At 47.1% G+C, this 21,479-nt stretch overlaps 1 protein-coding gene across 2 annotated transcripts in view; it reads left to right on the top strand.

Moving 5' to 3' along the window:
- Vwa8 (von Willebrand factor A domain containing 8) overlaps positions 1–21,479 on the top strand; it is a 322,040-nt gene that overhangs the window by 268,372 nt on the left and 32,189 nt on the right. For both annotated transcript variants that reach the window (XM_041665254.1, XM_041665244.1), the window contains exons 38-39: positions 14,605–14,713; positions 17,778–17,934. In XM_041665254.1, coding sequence (XP_041521188.1) covers positions 14,605–14,713; positions 17,778–17,934 — 266 coding nt within the window. The remainder of the gene's footprint in view (positions 1–14,604; positions 14,714–17,777; positions 17,935–21,479) is intronic.

The following is a 21,479-nucleotide window of genomic DNA, read 5'->3' on the forward strand; positions in this document are numbered from 1 at the left end:
AGGTTTGGAATAAACATATTTTCTAAGTAAACACATATGCTTTTGATACAGTCTAGGGGTTTTGATCAGGTTCATTTTCTCTGCCAGTTAGAGAAAGAAAAGGCAGGAAAAACTCTCAAGTGTAACATAGCTGTGGAGAAATCTCGAGCATGGTCAGCAGCAGCATACACAATCAGTAGCTGAAGAAGGGTGTTTACTGGGGATGAGGGAATGCACGCATGCAGCAGACACACAGAAAGAAGGTCCTCTGCAAGAGGGAGGGCTCAGCCGAAAAGTCCAGAAGGCGGGGGGGTTAAACTCTGCAGTTTTCATCCCCTGCTTTAGTTGGAAGGATGGCTGCTGGACCCACAACTGTGTGTAATGTGTCCCGATCCAGCCATGACCTTGTTGAGCCAGTCCATCCATGGGGCCTGCTGGTGGGAGACAGAAGCCTACCAGGCCTTGTTATAAGCTGCTAGATTTTCATCTCAAGTCAGGAGGATGAGGAAGAAAGTGGCTATCTTGGAAGTTCACCACTTTTATTACCTAGCCTTGGCTCCTCTCTGTCTGTCCGCCTACCAGGAGTCCATCTAACTCTTAGTCTCTCACTTCTAACAGTAAGAGTGTTGCCCATGTTGATGGTTGCCGAGAAACAAGGTTTAATTCAATACTACAGTCCCCTCGTCCAAGAACGGAGCTGTGTGTATGTGTCCAGCCATGATAGATTTAGCATGCAGTTCTGTTTAGGCTGACGGCAGTGTCTTTATAATCATTTAACTGGACTTTTTAGTGATACGGACAGGGAGTTCTGCCCTGCATAGGATATCCCATCACATTGACCTCCTCAGCCCTTCCTCGCCTCTAAGTCTCTAAATAAAATGGTTTGATCACAATAATAATTATCTTATTATACTGAGAATACCAGTGCTAACTGGGACTGCCCCAGCCCAGGGGCGGGGACATAGGCTAGAATGGTCACACAGGAGTGCTGGCCCCGCTCCAGTGAGCAGACATTACAGTAACTCTGTCCGAAGTCTGAGCTAGGACATGTAAGGAAGGTCAGAATTCCAGCCAACTCCAGCTAATTCCAGACTTAGTGTTTGGCCTGAAGCGGTGCCACAGACATCACGTTTCTAAAGATATTTGAAAATGGTTTATGTGAGACATAAGTTTAAAAAAAAAAAGGGAATCCCTAATTGCTTTTGCTTTGGACTTAATTATCTTTATAGAATTAATATTTTAGTTACGTTTTGTTCATTGTATCTTAACATTTGCAGGGGGTTGTAGAGATGGCTCAATTGTTAACAGTGCTTGCTTCTCTTCCGGGGCCCTGAGTTCAGTTCCCAGTACCGCGTCAAGTGGCTCATGACCACCTGTACCCTGTAGTTCCAGCTCAAAGGATGTAATGCCCTCTCCTGGCCTCTGCAGGTACATACACACATGTGGGGTGTGTCTGTCTGTCTGTCTCTCTGTGTGTCTGTGTATGTTAACTACTCTTCCTTCAGCAGTTCACTGAACATGTTTCCTCCCAGAGAACGCCCCAGCCCTGTTTTCTGCCCACTGCCCACAGACCACAACACTGCGCCCTACCAATGCCCTGTGCAGGCAGGTACTTAAAGAGCAAGACCTCCCTGCCTGTGGTGGAGGAACAAAACAAGGACATGGGGAAGGAAAGCAGCCTCTGGGGACAGGGTGGGCTGGGCTGCTCAAAGATGTCCCCAGCTTCTTCCTCTGGTCCAGACTCCGTTGTCCTCTTTGATGGTTTTAGCTTCTTAAGTAAAATTAAACAGTTCTTTGGGTATTTTGATTCAACAAACTCAAAATGTCACTTCCCAGAAGTTCCGTAAGTTTTCATTTCTCGTTTTTAGAAGACAAACAGAGCTTCACACTGTGAAACACATCAGACAGAAGCGCCAGGTCCAGCATTAAGTAGCCAAGGCAGCAATACATGCTTCTCATGGTTTTTAGTCATAGTATTAACTATGTGTTGTTATTATTTAATGGTAATATTAGTTACGCAAAATAATGGATTTTATTGACATTTTCAAACATGCATATAATATACTTAGACGATATTCACACATCCCCGTTACCCTCTCCTACCCCAAAAGTGCATTTTGTAATGGCATAAAGGTAGAAGTGGGATTTTCAACCAGCAAGCATGTGATTTTTCAATCACTGAATTCAATACCCTGTACGTTTAGGTTAATCTACCAGCACTCCAAATGATTGTTTTTTCTTGCCAGATTGATTTATTTTCCTGCTTAGGCTAACCATCATCCTTCAGGCTTGAAACCTTCGGGTTTATTGAGCACAGGGAGTATCTTTCAACAGAATTTCACTGTGTCTCAGTTTACGTGAGTGTACCCGCGGGGACGTTTATCACTCCCTAGGGGTGACTATGAGCCCTGCAGGTCTGGCTGCCTGTTAAACAGTCTCTGTGTTTATGGCACTTGTGACCGGCTGGGGAGCTACAGCAGGCTTCCCTGAGCATTCCCTGGGCCTGCCCACTGGCCAGCTGCCGCTGACAACACTGCACTGATTGGCACAGACAAAAAGGTCACTCTTCCATTTTGTTCAGATTGAGAAATGCTTTAGATAATTATCTGTCTTTTGTTATCTGAGAATAGGAATGCAGGGAAGGGTGTTTTCCGTTTCCATGAATTTTCTGTGCTGGGCTCCCTAAAACAGAATGCTGTGCGCACACTCCTCATAAAGAGCACAGCACTTCAGAGCATGACCTGCCCAGTCGTCTCTGTTCTCAAGTAGATACCCTGCTGTGTGCCAGTCTTCCTCCGGATCAGAAAAGCCAGTTTGCATAAACAGGACAGCGCTCCCTGTGCCCTTTAAACACCCATTCCAAAGGTTGTGTATTCCAAGAGAGGCCACACTGCTCAGCTCGGCTGTGGGCATCACTCCTACCCCTGAACACACCAGGCAGGGACACAGCAATGGACAGAACGTCCCTGGGTTGATGGGCAATGAGAACAGGGTGCTGGGAAGAGTACAGAGGAGCAAAAGCTTGTGCTTCTGGGGGAAGCCAGGTCCACCTTTGGGAAGGCCACTCACCTAGGGGCTCTCCTTACCTCCCGTTCTTGGAATTCATGTCGACTCTGTTGCTCTCATCTCCCCTGATCTCCTTCCTGACCCAGCAGACTGTCTTCAGTTACCTCTAAACACAGCCATGCTCTAGAAAACCTCCATTGAAAGGAACATAGGTAGACTTTCAGAAATTCTGAGACTGAACATGTCTTTGAAGCCCAGTCTCTGTAAGGAGCTCTGTGAAGTCTTCATGTTCTTAAGAACTGAACCTCCCCCCCCCCCCCAAACACACTCATTCTTAGACAGTTTTCTAGTTCTGCGTTTCCCACAGAACAAAGAAGTTACCAGAAAGGAGCACCTCGGCCTCCTGTCTGGCTTTCCCCTGACCCCCTCCACTTCACAGGCACCCCACTACCCTGTGGCTCCTTTCCAGTACCTTCCCCCTCTCTTCTGTGGGATCCTCTGGCAGCATGTAGCTATGCTCCGAGTTTACAGAACCCCACAGAACAGGCTCCCCGTACCCTAACTCCAGTTCCTAGCCTGTTCTCTGCAAAGTCTCGTAAAATCATTATCTGCAGGGCTGGGTACCAGTGCTTACTAGTGAGGCTAGGGAGATAGCTCAGTGGTTAAAAGCACTGCCTGTTTTCCCAGAAGACCCAGGTTCAATTCCCAGCACTCACATGGCAGCTCACAACCATCTGTAACTTCAGTTCCAGGGGATCCAATGCCCTCTCATGGCCTCTGTGGACACTAGGCACACATGCAGGCAAATACTCCTACATACAAAACAAAAATAAATCCTCATCTGCTTGAACTGGCTCTACTTCCAGACCTTCATTCACTTGCCTGCCCCACTGACTTCATCCCCTCCTCCCTGCAAGTGCTAAATTCAGTGGGTCTTTTAATGTGTCTTCTGCTGCCCCTGCGCTGTGCCAAATTCTGTGCTCTGTGCTGTTGCTCATCCTTGCCAGCTCGACAAGAACCTCAGCCCCCATCCCCTTAGCCTGTCTTCTCACTTCTTTCTGGGGTCCTTCAGGGTGCATTCCTCACCCAGCCACCCTCCTACCGTCTTCCCAGGTAACTCACTTCCGTGGTTTCAGGTGGTTAGAAAATCCACGCACAAATAAAGTCATGGGAATTGTAGGACTTTACAAAAATAGGCACTAAAAAAAAAAAAAATCAAGCGAGTGTTCTCTATTTCATGTTGTTGGTGTACCTTACTTTTGGATGGTACTTTACACATAGTCTCCTCTCATATAGGTAGGAAAAGGTTCATTCTGGAAACAGTGTAAAGGATTGTGTCCGAGAGCAGCCTCTTCACTCTAGACTCGGAAGTCGAATCCAAACAGTTCCTCCTGTCCTTCCTCTGGAGTCACAACACAGTGGTGTTTTATCCAAACACCCACAACAACTCCAGAAGGGAACATGCCTTCATTTTCCTTATCAGATGAGTAAGCTGGGCGTGGGAGTATCCATGGCCAAATTATATTATACGCATGCATGAAAATGTCAAGCAAACCCTTTATTTTGTGCAATTAGTGCAGACTAATTTTCAAGTGATGTGCAATGGCTAAAGGGTGAGATTAAATGTTGTGCAAGCTTTCATAGCTTGTGGGTAGCAAAACAGCGCAGAACTTGGGGTCATCTGGTTGCTAGGCTGCTGGCATGTAGATGCTTCTCTATAACTTTGAAGTTATTGTGGCTAAATTATACAAACTGCGTTTGTATGCAACGGTTGGGTTGGGATGTTTGTCTCAGCAGGGTGGGCATTAGGATGGGGCCTCTCCTCCTCATGAGGAGTGTGTGCAGTTTCTAGTGTGCAGGTAGATTGTACTGGCTGCCATGGCGGTCTGTTAGAAGGCAGGCAGAGGGCTCTCGTGGACAGTCAATTTCAAGCTCATTTTCAGCTCGGCACCCTCTGCTCCTTCTGCCTGAATTGCTGCCTTCTGACACTCTTCATCCAAAATCGCCTTCCGTATGCCTCTTGCAGTCCCAACCTCTTGCCGATTGATCCACCTACCCCTGTAGATTTTGACGGCCCCAGCCAGCCACTCTTCCCCAGGCTCCGCACTGGTTATTACATACAGGGCCCTCCTGCTCCTGGCTCAGCACTCCACGAAACACAGATCAGGTCTCACATGGCTTTCCATCCTTAGCATCCTTGCTGAGAGTCTGACTCACCACCAATCCTTAGTGTAAATTGCAGTGTTGCCTTGAATCTTTATCCATGGCCTCATTTCCTGGAACATTCCGTGATCCGAAAATGTCTAATAAAAGTTCTAGGCGTAAATGCTTCCTAAGTTTTAAGTTTTGGCTCTGCCGTGGGTAGCATCGTGAAGTCTTGCACTGTCCCACTGTGTCTCACCAAGAACATGAGTCTGTGCTCCCTGCAATAGGGTCACTTAGTCTTCCTGTTGCAGTGTGACCGCGATGTGTTCAGGGAACTCTTACGTTACTAAAGTGTAAGAGTAATGGTGCTGGCAGCTTGCTTGCAGCCTGTTGTTACAGCTGTTCTCTTTATTGTTGGTCATATGCCCATCTTTTATTGTATCTAATTTTCAACTTTATCCTGGTTATGTGTGATGCGGATAGGTTTTATCATCTGTGGTTCTAGGCATCCTGGAACACAGCCATGTGGTTCAGTGGCAAGGAAGACAGAAGCACATGAAACTTTATCTAAGATAACTAAGTAATGCATTTTAAAAGTGAAGTCTGTGGAACCCGTCATGTTGCAGAACTCAGGAGAAAGTGCCTGTCTGCTGTCATTGAATTCTTTCTTGTCCCAGACCTCCAGCTTATCCGTGATCCCACCTCCCCTAGCCACCTTATAGCATCCTCTTCTGACTTCATTCATGGCAGTTCGTCATTTGGCTTTTACCTCCCTCTCCGGAGCTCTGTGGGATTCGCACAGTCCCTGGTAACTGTACTGAAGTTGAGGCTACCCTCATCCGTGTACATGATCCCTACTGTAATAACCATGGGACACAAGCACGCTCAGGGGAGCTGCCCCCTGACTTACGTGCTGGCAGCCAGCCTCCTCACTATCCACGCCAACTAAGATAAGAACTTTGGCCAAAACTAGTTCTCCAATTAGTGCCAGAAGTAATATTAAAGGTCAGCTTTCTAGCTCCTAGTAAACTCTGTTTGCCAGGACATCAAGCTGCCACTGGAGGGAGCGGGGGGGGGGGGGGGGGGCTGTAAGCCTGAGTGAGCCAGTCTGGAGGAGAGCTGCATGTTTAAGTAACAATCCTACCGGTTCTGTGAACTCACATTTGTTTGATTCAGTTTGACCCCGAGGACCTGTGAACTATAACTGAAGCAGGTGTAGGTGGGGGCCCATGTGAACAGTCTCAGCTAGAAAAGACATGGTCTGAGTTTCAGTTTGGAAAATGAGAGCACCAAGGCCCAGAAAGGGAAAGTGACTTCCGGTGTCACACAGCAAGCTAGGAGCCATGAGAGGCTGAAGCTCAGGTTTCACCTTTAGCGTCTTTTCTCTTTCAGCACCGTGAGGACTCTCAGCCACTTTCGTCATTTCGCATCTGTGCTCACAAACACCTACCGTAATTCTGTCTCACCCAGGAAAACGGCTGTACATCATGTCAAAATAAGACAGGAGTGGGGGATAGGGCATGTTCCTGTTAAGTTGCTTCATGGGGCAACACAGCACTGATAGAAATGTAGCTCCTAGAGTACCATGGTGTCCATAGGAGCCAGACATAATGATATCCCTAAGTGTCATAAAGAATTAAGGGCAGGCTGGGTGGTGGTAGTGGCACACGCCTTTAATCCCAGCACACAGGAGGCAGAGACAGGTGGATTTCTGAGTTTGAGGCCAGGCTGGTCTACAGAGCAAGTTCCAGGACAGTCAGAGTTACATAGAGAAACCCTGTATTGAAGGAAAAAAAGCAAACAAACAAAAAAAAAGGAATTGCACAGTTTGTACACGTGAAATACTTTCATATATGCAAATAAACACGCATATTTATGAAATAAGAAATTTTTTGGAACAGAATTACAGGACAAGACAGACTCTGTAAGGGTACAGAAGAGGGAAGATTTGCTGTCCCACTCAGCCCCATAACCCTGGCCCAGCATTCTGTGCCTTCCGCATGAACTATGCCATGGAACCCTTGGCCCAGACCTACCCACTGTCGTTTCTCAAAGGCTGTGCTGCCTGAAGCACAGAACCTTCCAAGGCCAGGTGGCACAGAAGGAACCAAGTGAACGTGGTGAAGGAGGAGGACAGTCACACAAAGGCAGAGCAGGGCAGAAGGACCAATCTTCTTAGGAAAAAGAGGCAGTTTGGGGGTTAAGTGGGAAGTGGATAGACTCACACTTTTGAAGACACTTTGGAGCAGAGAGAAAGAAAGGATAGCCCACTCGCCTGCTTGTTGAAATGAGCCCTTGGTTAGCCGTGGCCATTGCACTGATTGTTTTTGTTCACTGGGTAGCTCATTGCCACAGATGTGTAGCTCATTAACAGTGCTCCAAATTGAACCGGATAGCTTTGCTTGCTGATATTTGAAGTTCTGAAATGTCTTCACATGCCAAAGGGCCTCCAAACAAAAATTAAAGTCTATTTCACTGAGTCTAGTAATACTCTTTCCTCCTAAAAAGTCCCCACGTTGCAGCCATTCTGTAGCTTTGGCGTGGCCCCGCTGACGGTGCCTGTCCCACCGTCCTTGTCGGAGCTGCAGAGGACTGAGCACTTGTGTTGCTGCCGGGCAGAGCACGAGCCAACCCTGGCTTCTGAATACTCACCCAGAATCCATGCAAGTGTAAAAACCAAGTCCTGTGTCCCCTCATGTCCTATAGCACTGACACATGGTGGTGCTATTCTAACAACAAATAGTTCCCTTTAAGAATGTATATGTTTGAGGTGGGGTGACGACTCAGCAGTTAGGAGCACTTGCTACTCATACAGAGGACCTGGCTTCATAACCATCCACAACTCCACTTTCTCTGCAGGCACAGGCATATAAATGCTTCATGCATGCTTGCATGAAGGCAGAATACTCACAGATATAAAATAAATAAATCCTACTTAGTGCATGCCTTTAATCCCAGAACTTAGGAGGCAGAGGCAGGTGGATCTCTAAATTCGAGTCCAGCCTGGTCTACAGAGTGAGTTCCAGGACAGCCAGAGCTGTTACTTAGAGAAACCCTGTCTTTACAAACAAGAAGAAGAAAGTGTACAAGACAGGCGGGGGGGGGGGGGGTCGCCCAGTTGGTAAAGTGCTTGCTGTGTGTGGGGAAGACCCGAGTTTGATTCTCAGAGCCCGTGTCAAAAGGACAGGGGTGGTGGCATGTATTTATAATCCCAGCACTAGGGAGGCAGAGACTAGCGAATACAAAACACTCCAGCCTGGTCACTGAGGTCCAGTGAGGCCAAGTGGGAGGCCCTGTTCCAAAAAACAAGGTAGATAGCACCTAAGGCTGTGACCCCTGTTCTTTATGTACACATACAGACACACACAAGAATGTGTGTGGATATATATGCTAAACGCATGTGTAAGTATGCTGAAATAAAGGTGTAGGTTACAGTTATTTAATCTGTATTTTGCACATGTCCTGGGTGCTGCTTTGAGCCAGTGTGGAAGACTCCCTCAGCCCACGAGTGCTTAGCACCACACTGCAAATGCTCTCCACCCCTGAGCTGTGCAGACGGCTTATCCTGTCGTTGCTCTTCATGCTGTTGTGCTGTTATATCCTGATGGTCGTTCTGACCCACTGTGGCTGTGAAGGACTGCGCGCCTCCATGCTGAGCCTGTGGGAAGGAGGAAGATTGTTATCTTTGGGTGTTGCTGCATGGTTTTATAAGAACTTCGGGTACCTCGGGGAAATTTGGGGGAAATCGGGGACAAGCAGAGTAGGCAGGGCTTTTGTAAATGTGTTTACAGCCCAAGATGGAGAACCATCATGATGTTCCTAGAAGAAAGGGTGACTACCACCAGAGCATTGGCTTCAGTTGAAACAAAGAAAACAGAAAGTTGATATCAAGTTTGTCATTAGAAATACCTCCCCGCAGGGACTCTGCAATGTTCTGGTTTGCTTAGTGTCCCTCTTTTCAGAAAAGAAGAATTCCCCTTGCTAAATGCTTTTGCACGTAGCTGTGGATGTTTCCAAGAACTTCTAGACACTGGGTCATATCAAAACTGCCTTTAGTTGTAGTGGTAAGAATGGCTTTTCCCTCACACTTCTCTTTTCTGGCTGTCCCGGGTTCCTCACCACACACTGCCTCTCTGGGGAGTCGGCACAGCTCTTCCCTTTGCCGTCTGTTCTGGGGAAAGCACAAAACCTGATCATAATTGGAAGTCACCTGGCCAGGAAATGCCACAGGACACCACTTAGCTTCAATAGCAATGCAAGGCACTAAGTGTCTACTGTCAGGGCCATGTCACGTACTGCAGAACAGAAACATCGACACAGCCTTTTCGAGGTGGCCTTGCATGACCACCCTTTCCCCTGACTTGGAGGTCAACAGTGTGGAAAGTCAACATTTGCTCTTAAAATCAGACAAAAATAGAAATGGTGGAGTATATAAAGACCCGGCGGTTCGCCCTGCCCCTCCTGTCTCAGAATTGAACTGGCATGTTGTTTGCATGGATGTTTAGAATACTGACTACCATCCTGTGGGGTGGCGGGAGCAAGGAAGCATTTCCGTGCCAGTAAACTAACTGTGCCAATTATTTGTGAGGTATCAGTGCTTGGTTTTGGCACCCACCTGCACTCAATGATGAAAACATTTGGTTTCCCTCAAAAGTTTATTTTTAAGGCCCACAAAAAAAAATCACCTTGATGCCATCATTTTTCTATTTCCAGATTGTCTAAGAATCTTCTCCATCTGTTATTCCCATTTGAATTTAGAAAAAGAGCAAGCAAGGTACTCAGTAAAGTGAGAAGTGGCTTTGGACAGTGTGTTTTTGCAACCCTGTCTTATTCTTGACAGCCATTCAGATAGTTTGTTCGGGCTTGGCAGTGAATGGGGAGATGGAGAGACCGTCTCCATGGACTCACAGGCTCTGGCTGGAAGCCTTTCCAGAGCCCAAGGAAAGTTGGGCCAGAGGGATGGGAGGCAAGCTGGGGATGCACAGGCCCTGAGTCTAAGGACCGCTGAGAACCAACAGGCAGGAGTGTTTCCAGCCTGTTAGATGATCCGCTGGCCAGCAGCCCTGCTGTGTGCTGGTTATGGACTGGCGCACAGCACTGGACCAGGACCATCATGGCTCACAGAGCCTGATTTGAAATTACATGTAGGAAGTTAACTCTTACAATTCTGTCTCTGAAAAGCTCTGGTGCTTGTTCGTTAGTTTCCAGTGATGTGCAAGGCCAGCGTGAAACCTGAGGAAACATAAGCACGGTGATACCTCTTCCCTCTTTGAGTTCAGGTGTGTGAGATCTGTAAAATATCTCATTTGGTTGGATATTTGTGGTGCCTGGAAATGAGTCCTGATGAAGAGGGCCAGGGAGAACGTTCTTTTCCAAAGACTCTATAAACTGAGACCCTGAAATAACATAGGGTGTATTCCAAAACATCTAGATAGAGGAAGGGAGTTTAGGGCTGTAATTTCAGACAATTTAAAATACATACCAAGCACATCACTTGGGTACCAAAAGAAAATGTGCAAAAGCCTCTAGGGGTACTTAGCAGAGGAAGAAGGTGGGGTGGGCTTGGGGGTGTGAACAAAGGAGTCCAGCCCAGAGTCAGGAGGAAAGTGCTAGTTGGATCATTCAATCAGTTCTACAGGAAAAGAGCAGAATTCTTTCACACCAGCAGACAGGGCTCTGCAGGACAGAAGAGCGACCAGCCTCACTTCTCACCAATAATGTCACAGGCAAGCTTGTCAGCCTCCTGCACCCGTACCCCATCCCCACCCTCATCCCTGCTTGATTTTTGGTTCCAGGGCCTTATATCAAAAGTGGGTGTGGGGGGATCATAATTATCAGTTATCAATAACGGCACTTAAAGTACAGAAGCCTTGTGGTGCTGGAAAAGCATCGGCAACTGGAATAAATGGCATTGCTGTGCCAGTGCCATCGTGGGTCTGTTGGGAGGCTGGGCACCAGCGGTGCGTGCTGCCGCTGCGGAAAAGTCATGGTGACTAGTGATCAAATCGTGAGAGTCTACTTTGTAGCAGGGCAGAGAGATAAGTGTTCGTGTGAAAATGGATGTAACCCCAAATGAGACAAGGACTAGAGGTGGAAGTTGGGGCGCAGAGACGATACTGACAAGACAAAGGCATTTTTGTCCTGTGTTGTCATTGGAGAAGGAGCAGGTGATTTATAAAAACTGACAATGGCCAATTCTTTATTCTAAGCCAGCAGCGCCATATGAAAGACCACACTCCTAGGGACGTGTTACTGTGGTTTTCATCCTGTTGAGATCCGTGAGAGACCATTGTGACCTTCGGGTGAGAATGACATTGCTGTGCTTCAGGAAGATGTGCTGCCCCTCATCACAGCCTGTGTTATCGGGCAGTGCCCTGGTCCCCTTGATACAGTGTCTTGTGTAGTGTCTTCACGCACCCCTGGATCCCAGTGAGCAGTAGATGCACTACAAACATGCCCAGAAATCAATGTACGGATGCGTTCGGTTGTCGTTAATCATTGGGAAAATACATAGGATTGCTGTGCTGATTTCATTATGGATTGTTTTGTTTCTGGGCAGCAGTGTGTGGACTGAACCTAGCTAGGGCCCCGTGAATGCCCAGCAAGTACTCTACCACTGACCTAGCATAGAAATTCTTAGGTCAGGAAATTCAAGGCCTTTCTTCTCATCCTCGCTACTGTCTCCCACTTCTCCTTAATATGAGAGTCAACTTGTTGCATATAATTGATTTCAAGTAGCAGAAAACCCAACATAAAGTGGCTTCAATTAGAAGGACTCTTGTTTGCTCATGTAGAAGATCAGAGCTAAGTAACTGGCTTGGCAGCTAAATAATGGTAGGTGTGGCCCTCTCCGCCCAGTTCTGGCCCTCCGTTGTCACATGGTCCTTAGGCAGAGCCTACAGCCCTTCACCATGTCCTCACTCATGGGTCTGATGGCAAGAAGTGTGTGTGTACATGTGTGCGTTTCTGTGTGCACGCATGTGTGCTGAGGGTTAGTGAGGTAACGCATGCCATGTAGGGGAAGTTTCCCTCTCCACCCTCCATTCTCCTGGGAGGAAACTTTCCCAGTGGCCTCCTGACACTTTCTCTGACATCTCAGGTCCCATCTCTAGACCAGTTGAAGGCCAAACGGAAAGGCTGTATTTAATTCCACCACCCATAATTCATCTGGCTTCTGTCAGAGGAAGAAAGAGGGGATGAGTGTTGTGTGGGGACTAGAGGTGTCTGCCAGGCCACACCTAGTCCCCATCCAGAACGCAGCAATCAACTGTGGGTCCCGTCATTCCTTGAAGAGCCGTGATCTGGCTGTTTATACCATCTTACTGAGTTTTGGTTTGGTATTTTCATTTTTTGTTTTGTTTTTTTAGTCATGAACTCAGGGAGGAACTTGAAATATATGGACCTTGCCCAGAATTATAGGTCTTTGGTGAGTCATGTCCCTTCTCGGGACTGGCTTCTCATTACTCCACTCTGGAACATTTTAGAGTTGCAGTTTTACAAGATCCATGTTTTCTTCCATTTAACCCATCTGTAGGAGGATAATGGCTCCTAAGGTTATATCACACTTCCCTAATAGGAAGGAAACACATCTGCTGTGAGAAATATGTCAGGGGTTAGCACATGTGTCAAGTTAGCCGGAAACTATGAGGGACTGCTTTCTGCCTTGGGGAAACTGTTCATCCCCTCGCATGGATCCAGCGCTGTCCATTTTACTCGTGAGCTCTCGGTAGACGGACCCAGTTCTCAGGGTAAATGCATTCTGGCTGCACCCAGCACGTCCATGTAAGAAGGCAGGGGCGTGCCTGCTTTCTGAACAGCCAGTGCCTCTGTCTGCCCACGGCTGCAGCAAGCACGTCCATGTAAGAAGGCAGGGGCGTGCCTGCTTTCTGAACAGCCAGTGCCTCTGTCTGCCCACGGCTGCCTTGCTGCACCTACAAAACATATCCCCGTGAATGAGTCTGCTGGCACTTATCAGATGGTTCGAACCCAGACAAAGTCCCCAGATGCCGTGCTTCTAATTCAGTATTCCCGGAATTTCACGGTATGTGTTTCTGTGAAATAAATCAGGGCTTGGTCGATGGTTGGTTTTGTCGAGAATTAGTCTATTTTGAAATGTCTCAGCTGGGACTGGTATGGGGCCTGCTTGTGGGCAGTGTGAGCAGAGGCATTTCCCTGCAGATGGCCTGATAAAACTTGGGGGTGGTGGAGAACATGCTGTGCCTTTCTGCCCAGTTAGCCAGCTTTCTGCCGCCATAGCCTCCCCAGGTACCCCCAAGGACACTTAGGATGGCTATCAGAGGAGTCTCTTCTGCTTCGTCATCTTTATAAAACTCATTCTCAAATGTCAGTCCTCTTAGCAGACTGGCTGGATTGTATGCAGTGTCTATAGGAGAGAACTAATGTTTGACCAAACTAAAGCCACTTATCACATAGGAACTGGTTTTCTTACCTCTTTCAAAGTTCTTTATTTAAAAAACAAACATAAAAGACCAGAAAGTACACACACAATCTGAAGTGAAGACAAGTGTCCAAAACAGTTCTTCCGGTAGGTCTGTGCGTGCTTGTGTATGTTGGGGTAGCGCCACCCCGAGGTCCTGGATGGTATAAGAAAGCAGGCTGAGCAAGTCATGGAGCAGCAAACCAGTAAGCAGCATCTTCCATGGCCTAGGCTTCAGTTCATGTGTCCAGATGCTTGCTGTGAGTTCTTGCCTGAGACTTCTTCAGTGATGGAGGAGACTGGAAGTGAAGCCTTTCCTCCCCAAGTTCCCTATGTTGTAGGGGTGCAGCAGGAGAAATGTCTCTAGGACAGAGACTGGACAGGCCTGATAGTGGTTTCTTTGGCAGGATTGTGGAATGAAAATCGAATGGAGACAACCAGTCATAGATATTTGAATCCCAAGAATCATAAATATGGTCTGAAAATATAGATTAATCAGGAAAACTACACAATATGAAAATGTTTCAGTGGATCTAAAAACAAATAAGCATTGTTTAGTATATGTGGGTATGTGGAACCTAAATCTATTACATGATGATGATATGTATTTTTTGATTTGTTTTGTATATTTTTTTAAATAAAATGACATCTCTCAAGCCTTTGAAAATTAAATGGGTTGATCGGCTGGATCAGTGAGAAGCTGGGCCTTTTAGCCCCCTGGGAAATGGTAAGAACCATTTTCCTGTTTCCATGGACCCCCGTTTTGCATAGTTCTCAGAGCATCCTCTGTGCCAGAACACTAAAGCTTAAAAGAGTTCAGCCCCTGCTCCTTTCTTCTTCTTTTTAAAGAGCTTCTTTAAAAAAAAAATTTTTTTTTTGCTTGCCAACCAAATTGATGTTGAATGTGATGATGAAGATTTTTCCGGACCCAGCCTGCCATGAGCTGAGGGTCTGCACTCCTCAGGAACCAGCTCAATCAGTTCTGCACTTCCCGGCGTTCACAGGACAGTGACCATGTTCCAACTCTTCCTTCTCAGATAACAATCGAAAGAGACAGTAATGAAGACGTGAGCGACCCTAAACATGGCAAGGAGGACCCAGACAACATGCCCCATGTGGGCGGCAACACCTGGGCTGGTGGAACAGGTTGGTAGAATTGTGTTCTGAGTCATCCCAAATTTTCTTGCGTCTGTCAGCTCAGCTTTCTAACCTGAGCTGGCACTGGCTGCCCTGCTCAGCCCCTCTCCCTCTGTCTCTGCATGGCATCAAGACATGCAGAAAGCCTGGCATTGGCACCCCACAGACTCTGCCACGCTTTGACCTAAAACTGTGTCCCCCCACCTCATAGTCTCTTCATCAGTAAAGGAGGAGGGAGGAACGTTATCTGCCTCACGGGGTCATGTGAGACATTAAATTAGTTACGAATTTAGAGCATGGAGCAGAATGGTTAGGCTAAAGAGCATAGACTTGAAACATTGATCCCTTCTTTCAATTCCTTGCCTTTGAAATCGTGTCAGGAATCGACAGCGAGTTCTTGACTGACCAACCTGGGGAAGAAATGGCGCTTGTCCACAGCTGAGCAGGGAGTGTGTGGAGGGAGGGGACACGGCTTGAGATAAGGTCCTGTGCTCTGCACGATGGCCAGGTGCCAGTCCTTCCCTTTTGGCTGCTCTCCTAGACCATTGTTCCCAAGTCGCCGTCTTCCTCTTCCCGCCCGGGAGCTGCAGCAGACACATCTGCCGGAGCCCAGGAACGGGGCCAGACTGCGCACGGTCTGGCTTATCTCAGCCAGGAGAAGCACTGGCACAGCTCAGTCCATCACCTTCTCTTAGGATGCTCTGTGCCTCTTGGCCTTGAAGGCCTTGGCAGGAAATGGGGTTTTGTGCTAAGACAATATGCTATCAAGTAAGCCCGGGACTTCTTGCCTGCTCTGTTTATTCATCGAGCATCAGCTTTAAAGAAAGGCTATTTTTAGGAGTGTCCTTTGATCTGGAAGTTAGTGTCAAGCCAACAATATTTAATCCATATGGAATGCATTGTGGAATGAGCTGGCCAGATGTCGGCTTCCCAGCAGTGCCTACGCAGAATGGAAGTTTCATTTGTTATTAAATGTGCGTCTACTAGCTCCAGTGCCTGTTCAGACGTAACGTCCTGTCTGCTTCCCAGGCCTTGTTTCTTTCAGCTGATCAAGGCTTCCACACTTCAGCTTGTCTTTTTCTGCCTGTCACTCATGCCCTCCAGACTTCTCTCCATGAAACTTCCAGCCAGTGTGTGGTAGAGAGGTGTGCTGACGGCCAGGCCCTGAGCCATCAGACCATCTGCTTCTTTTCCATCATCAGTGCTTTCTTCCCCTGTGTCTTATGGACCGGTTGATGCAAGTCCAAGTTCAGCTGCAAGCATTTTTCATTTAAATAAAATGAATTTAAAGTTCTGTGGAGTGGAGAAAAGAACTCTTTCTCCCTCCCAGCCACCTCTCCTGAGGGGCTGCGTGACCTGCTCTGGCCACCTCATACTACCTCTGAGAGTGTGTGAAAGGGAGGAAGGAGCCAAAGGGACTGGGAAGCGTTATGCTCAGGTCACAGTCCTCAAGGAGGACCTCCAGCAGGAAGCAGGTCAGGCCAGACACAGCTCTGCACCCTCCGCTTCTCACCGCTACCCGCCAGCACGCCTCTCTACCACACACTGGCTGGAAGGGGAAACCGGGAATCATACATCTTATAGGATAGGAGGAATTTTCCACCACCCACCTCTAAATGAAATAAGATGTGCTCAATCAAAAGGGTAAGATACTATGATTGGTAGATATCACTGTGCTCGTGGTATTTCCCCAGAGGAAATGACCCACCTGGACTTTCATAAGGCGCTCACTCCAAGTTCTCATTTTTAGTTCATTAGACAAATCAAAGCTCTCATGGGGCAGAGTCACATAAGTGAATCAAAGTCGAAAAGCTTTGCAGTTTTCCAGCACACGAATCTAGAAATGACCTCACTCTTGTGTCACTGGAGTCCAATAATTATCACCAGGGCAGTCGCTTACGTAGCACTAACAGCATGCCAGATAGATTCCCAAGCAGTGTAGGCTGGTGAAAATCCCGTAAGACAGGGAATGCCATCCTGTGTTACAGACGAGGACTGAGACACTGAAGATCTAGCTATTGAGTTGAAACCAGTTTCATACTTTGCCTAAATTATGCAACCAGTTTACTGTACTGTGCTAAACTGTGCGGTGTGGCATTGCCTCTGTAATATTGGATTCTTAGTAAGTTCCCAAATTACATGTGAGTCCTTATCATTTGGACACAGGCCACCCAGTGTATCAGGTGTCTGAGGTGGAAAAGGGACCTCATTGCTAGTTTCCTAAGAGCAGAGATAATAAATCATTCACACACAGGCCAATAGATGTACATATTTTCTTTGCTCAATACAATGATTTAAAATAATTTAAATATGAGCATATATTACACCAAGCATTCCTCTGTAATTGGCCAATGTCTCTACCACCTTATAATGCTACCTACATGGCTTTACAGGCACCTAACTTTCTTTCTTATTAGCATAAATAGCTCATGCAATGTTGCATGACGTGTACTTACAGGCATGTAAACTTGCGCTTATAATGAACAACTGTTCTCAAGCTGATGATGTTTATCTCTTGTGCATTATTCAAAACTGAATGCCAAGATCTGCATAATAGTTGTCTTCAAATCTTGGCTGACTGTGATATGAGGTCACTAAGAAGTCATTTAATCTCTCAATCATTTTTATTATTTTCAAAACAAAAGAAATTTTATTTACAACTCACCTGGGTGTTTTAGAGAGAGTGTGTAACTAGAAGAAGAGTTGTCCCTTTAGTTAGCGACTCTGCAGTGTCTGTCGGCACTATGGTGGAGCCTCTGTCCAGATGCCAAGTAGTTGGTAAGAAGCAGCATTAAAGGGCTGCAAACAGCACACAGAATCACTAATCCCTCCATCAGATAAAGTGCTCAAATTGAATTTGAACTGAACCTTAAAATATGGGCAGATTGGGATGGATGAAATAAAAGGTTAGTTGCCCTAAACAAGGGTGTCTTTGTGTTCAGGCAAAGGTGTTTGAGGCTTTAATTCCTGGTTCAGTTACTATTTCACAGGACTGTCTTAAAGCCATGGTCTGACTTCTGTTTTGTGGCCAGGCTCTAGACATAATGACTAAACCCCCATATTTTCTTTCTAGGGGGAAGAGACACTGCAGGTCTTGGTGGCAAAGGGGGTCCTTATCGCTTGGATGCGGGCCACCCAGTGTATCAGGTGTCCGAGGCAGAAAAGGATGCCGTTCCTGAGCATGTCAAGAGAGCTGCAAGAGAGATGGCCCAGAAAGCATTTCAGCAGAGGTGAGTGCTCCCTGCGCAGCTAGAGCAGTGCAGATGACAAGTGTGCACATGTGTGCACACACACACACACACACACACACACACACATACACACACACACACACACACACACATACACACACACACACACACACACATACACATACATACACACACACACACACATACACACACACACATACACACACACACATACACACACACATACATACACACACACATACACACACACACACACACACACACATACACACACACACACACATACACACACACACACATACACACACACACACATACACACACACACACACACACACACACACACACACACATACACACACACACATACACACACACATACACACACACACACACATACACACACACACACACACACACACACACACACACGCTGCTAAGTACAAGGTACGGGACTTTGTCCTGGGATGATACTGAGAGAGGCAAAATCCCTGGGGTTAACACGAGGCAGGGCCTATACTAATATGGGATTTGGAGATAAGAAAAGAACTAGAACATTTCAGAAAAGAAAAAATAAGGACACAATGTGTGTCAGTGGTGGAAAGTGCCCCCCTCGCCTGCCTGGAACAGCTAAAGAGAGGTGGCAGTGGGGTTGGATGGAGAAGCCTTGTTAGCAGGTTGAACCTGAAAATCCAAGCCAGATAAGCCTTTGGGTTTCGGCTGCACCACGGCTGCTTTGGGCTCCTCTGATCGGCCCCTGCTAGAAAGGAGGAATCCACAGGATAGAGGATAGTTCACTAGAAGCCCTCATGTGCTCGTCAGCAAAGCAGCGGCAGACATACTTTCAAACTGGGGGGCTCTTGATGGTGTGGGGAGCAGATTTCCATTTCTGTGCCCAGTGGAGGAGCCGGGGCAGCCAGACAAAAACACGCCTGAGTGTGTGAGTTACGCAATTCCTCCCACGTGGAACATCTGGTATGTTGTTATGTGCCTTGCCTTCACATCCTACAAGTAAACAGCAGAACAATAGAGACAGAAATGCTGGGCCCGCCTGCTGCGCTCTCAGGAAAGCCTGCCCGCCTCAGGACCCCCGTGGGTATAGCAGGTGAATAATGCATGCCCGCTGTAAGTCAGTGCTGCCCTCTCTGGAGATGAGCAGCTTCCCACTCTCTTCTCAGAGAAGTTGTGAGGGTGGGTGACTTCTTAGGGATCAAAGTGGTAGCAATCTCTCAGAAAACGTGGGAGGAAAGTCATATCATAATGAAAAGTCTTATTAGAACTGAAGTATGGCTTGACATTTCTTATGAATAATAACGTTTCCTTTGAGAAGAAAAACTAATAATTAGGCATGCGTCATTCTCCTCTTTGGTTAATGAATGGCTGCTGTTGCTGTACCCCCAGCCTTTACACAACTGTCCCCTCTGATTTGCCTACACGGACATACAGAGTACCCTGACCCATGACCTCCCCAGGAGGCAGAAAGACTGCAGTGGCACTTAGCCATGAGTAAGCTACCTCTTCTCTGGTTGCCACTAGAAGAAGAACCTACGGGGGAAAGGTCAGGGGTCACCTGGGATCCTGAGACAGTCGAATAAAGTGGCTCTGAGACAGGGACTGGAGAGGGAAGTGAGTGGGGACCATCCCTGAGTCTTCAGTAGCTCCTTCAGAGGAGCAGCTCAGCCGAGCAGAGGAGAGTACTGTAAGGCCATGAAGGGAGGGGGCGTGCAGGGTGTCAGAAGGAGGAAATAAACCACACAGAGGTCCCAGGAAAGCTGGCACAACCAAATAACAAGGGGGAAAATAGACAGAAATGGGGTTCGCAACCCATTTGGTGAGTATCTACTTAGGGCGGGCTGCCAAAAATTTGCCTTTAACATTTTATTATGGACCTTTTCAGGCCCACAGTGGAAGAAAAACACATGAACCCTGTGGACCCCGCCCCTAATACCATTCTCATTCTCCTCCACTCAGATTGTTTTGAAGCTAATCCAAGATATTATCTCATCTTGTCATAAATATCGCAGACTGTGTCTCTACGCATAAGCACTGAAATAAGACAGAATTCCCACAGACCCACATTTAAGCCTTATACATACATTCATTTTCGTAGTAATAATTCTCTGCCATCATCTGATTGCTTCCGATGGCAGAGTGAGACGTGGGTACAGTGAGGTCAGTCCTGATGCATTTACAGCCCCTGGGGCCATGAGGACAGACCCTGGAGTGTGGCAAAACCCTCAGAGAGTCAGTGACACACATGTGCACTCAGGAGGCCCGTGTCACCTGCTAGCACTTGTCCTTGGAATCTGTGGTGACACCTGTGGTTCCAGGTCCCTGCTAAAGACTTGATTCTTTTCAATGAAATGACATACATGTGTGGTTTTTTTCTTTCTAAAAGTATTTATGGAGTATCAGGCCATGTATCTAGTTAATGAACGAATGTTTAGTTAATGAGAAAGATTTGTGGATGCTTGGTATGGAAGCAATTTTTTCTGGATCTTTTTGATCTAGGGTTGGTAAATCTACAGATGATGAAACTACATCTGGAGGGTTGCCTGGATGGCATCCCCTGTCAGTCCCTGGTTGGGACTAGGGAGTCCTCACCAGTCTACTGCGGTACAAAGGACCTAATGTGACCGATGGCCTCACAACATCAGTTAGCCTTGATTGAAACCAGATATTGACCTTGCACGTTAAGAATTGATCACTTGAAGTTGACTAACAGGGACACCAATGTAAGACTTGTAGATCACATACAGAATGTCACCAACAAGTGACTGACAGCAGGGAAGAGCTGCCTGGTGGGCTGGTCACCCACGTGGTTTGCAGAGCCAATCAGCTTCATCTCAGCTTATGTTGCTTCCCTCATACTTGATTCCAAATCACAGTATTTAAGTCTAGCCTATAGAAAAAGATAAGGACGAAAATTCCCAGACTCTTTCATAATGATAAATATACCCTTTAGCCAGGTCCACATCAACAGCATGCTCCTCGCTGGTTCCCCGGTGTGACACAGCACACTGGAGCTCTGCCCAAAGGGAAGGAAGCAGAACCGTGTGCAGGCTGTTTGAGGGGCCTGAGAATATCAGCAATAGGAGGCACGTTGAACCCAGAGACTCAAATTCCCTGCTTCAGGCTCTAAGGTTCAGGACTTATTGTCCACTGTGAATAGCTTCTGAGTGTTCTTTGTGAAGGCTGACGCAATCTGAAATACGATTTCCAGGTTTCCTCATAATTAAAATCGCATGTGATGTTTGGGGGTGCAAGATGATCACCCCAGCAATAGCTGTGTAGCTAAAGCTAGTTCTGCTCTCTCCAAAGGCTGCTCTGCTCCAGGTGCCTTGCCAGCTGCCTGGGTGTTTCCTGTTTCCTTTCCCTTCTACCCTGCTCCAAGGACAAGCTCTGTCCCCACATTTCCCCGTCAGCACTAGCCTGGGTTCTCTGAGAAAGCACATGTTGACTAGGCATGAAGTAGTACATGGCGTATCCTACAGTTTTCATTGTGCCCAGCTTCCGTTTCCTTTACACGGTGATATGACTTAAGCTAATGAAACTTAGAGAAT

The sequence above is a fragment of the Microtus oregoni genome, unplaced genomic scaffold, assembly GCF_018167655.1.
Source record: "Microtus oregoni isolate MIOR12 unplaced genomic scaffold, Mior012 000001F_ref0000356, whole genome shotgun sequence".
NCBI classification, from domain to species: Eukaryota; Metazoa; Chordata; class Mammalia; order Rodentia; family Cricetidae; genus Microtus; species Microtus oregoni.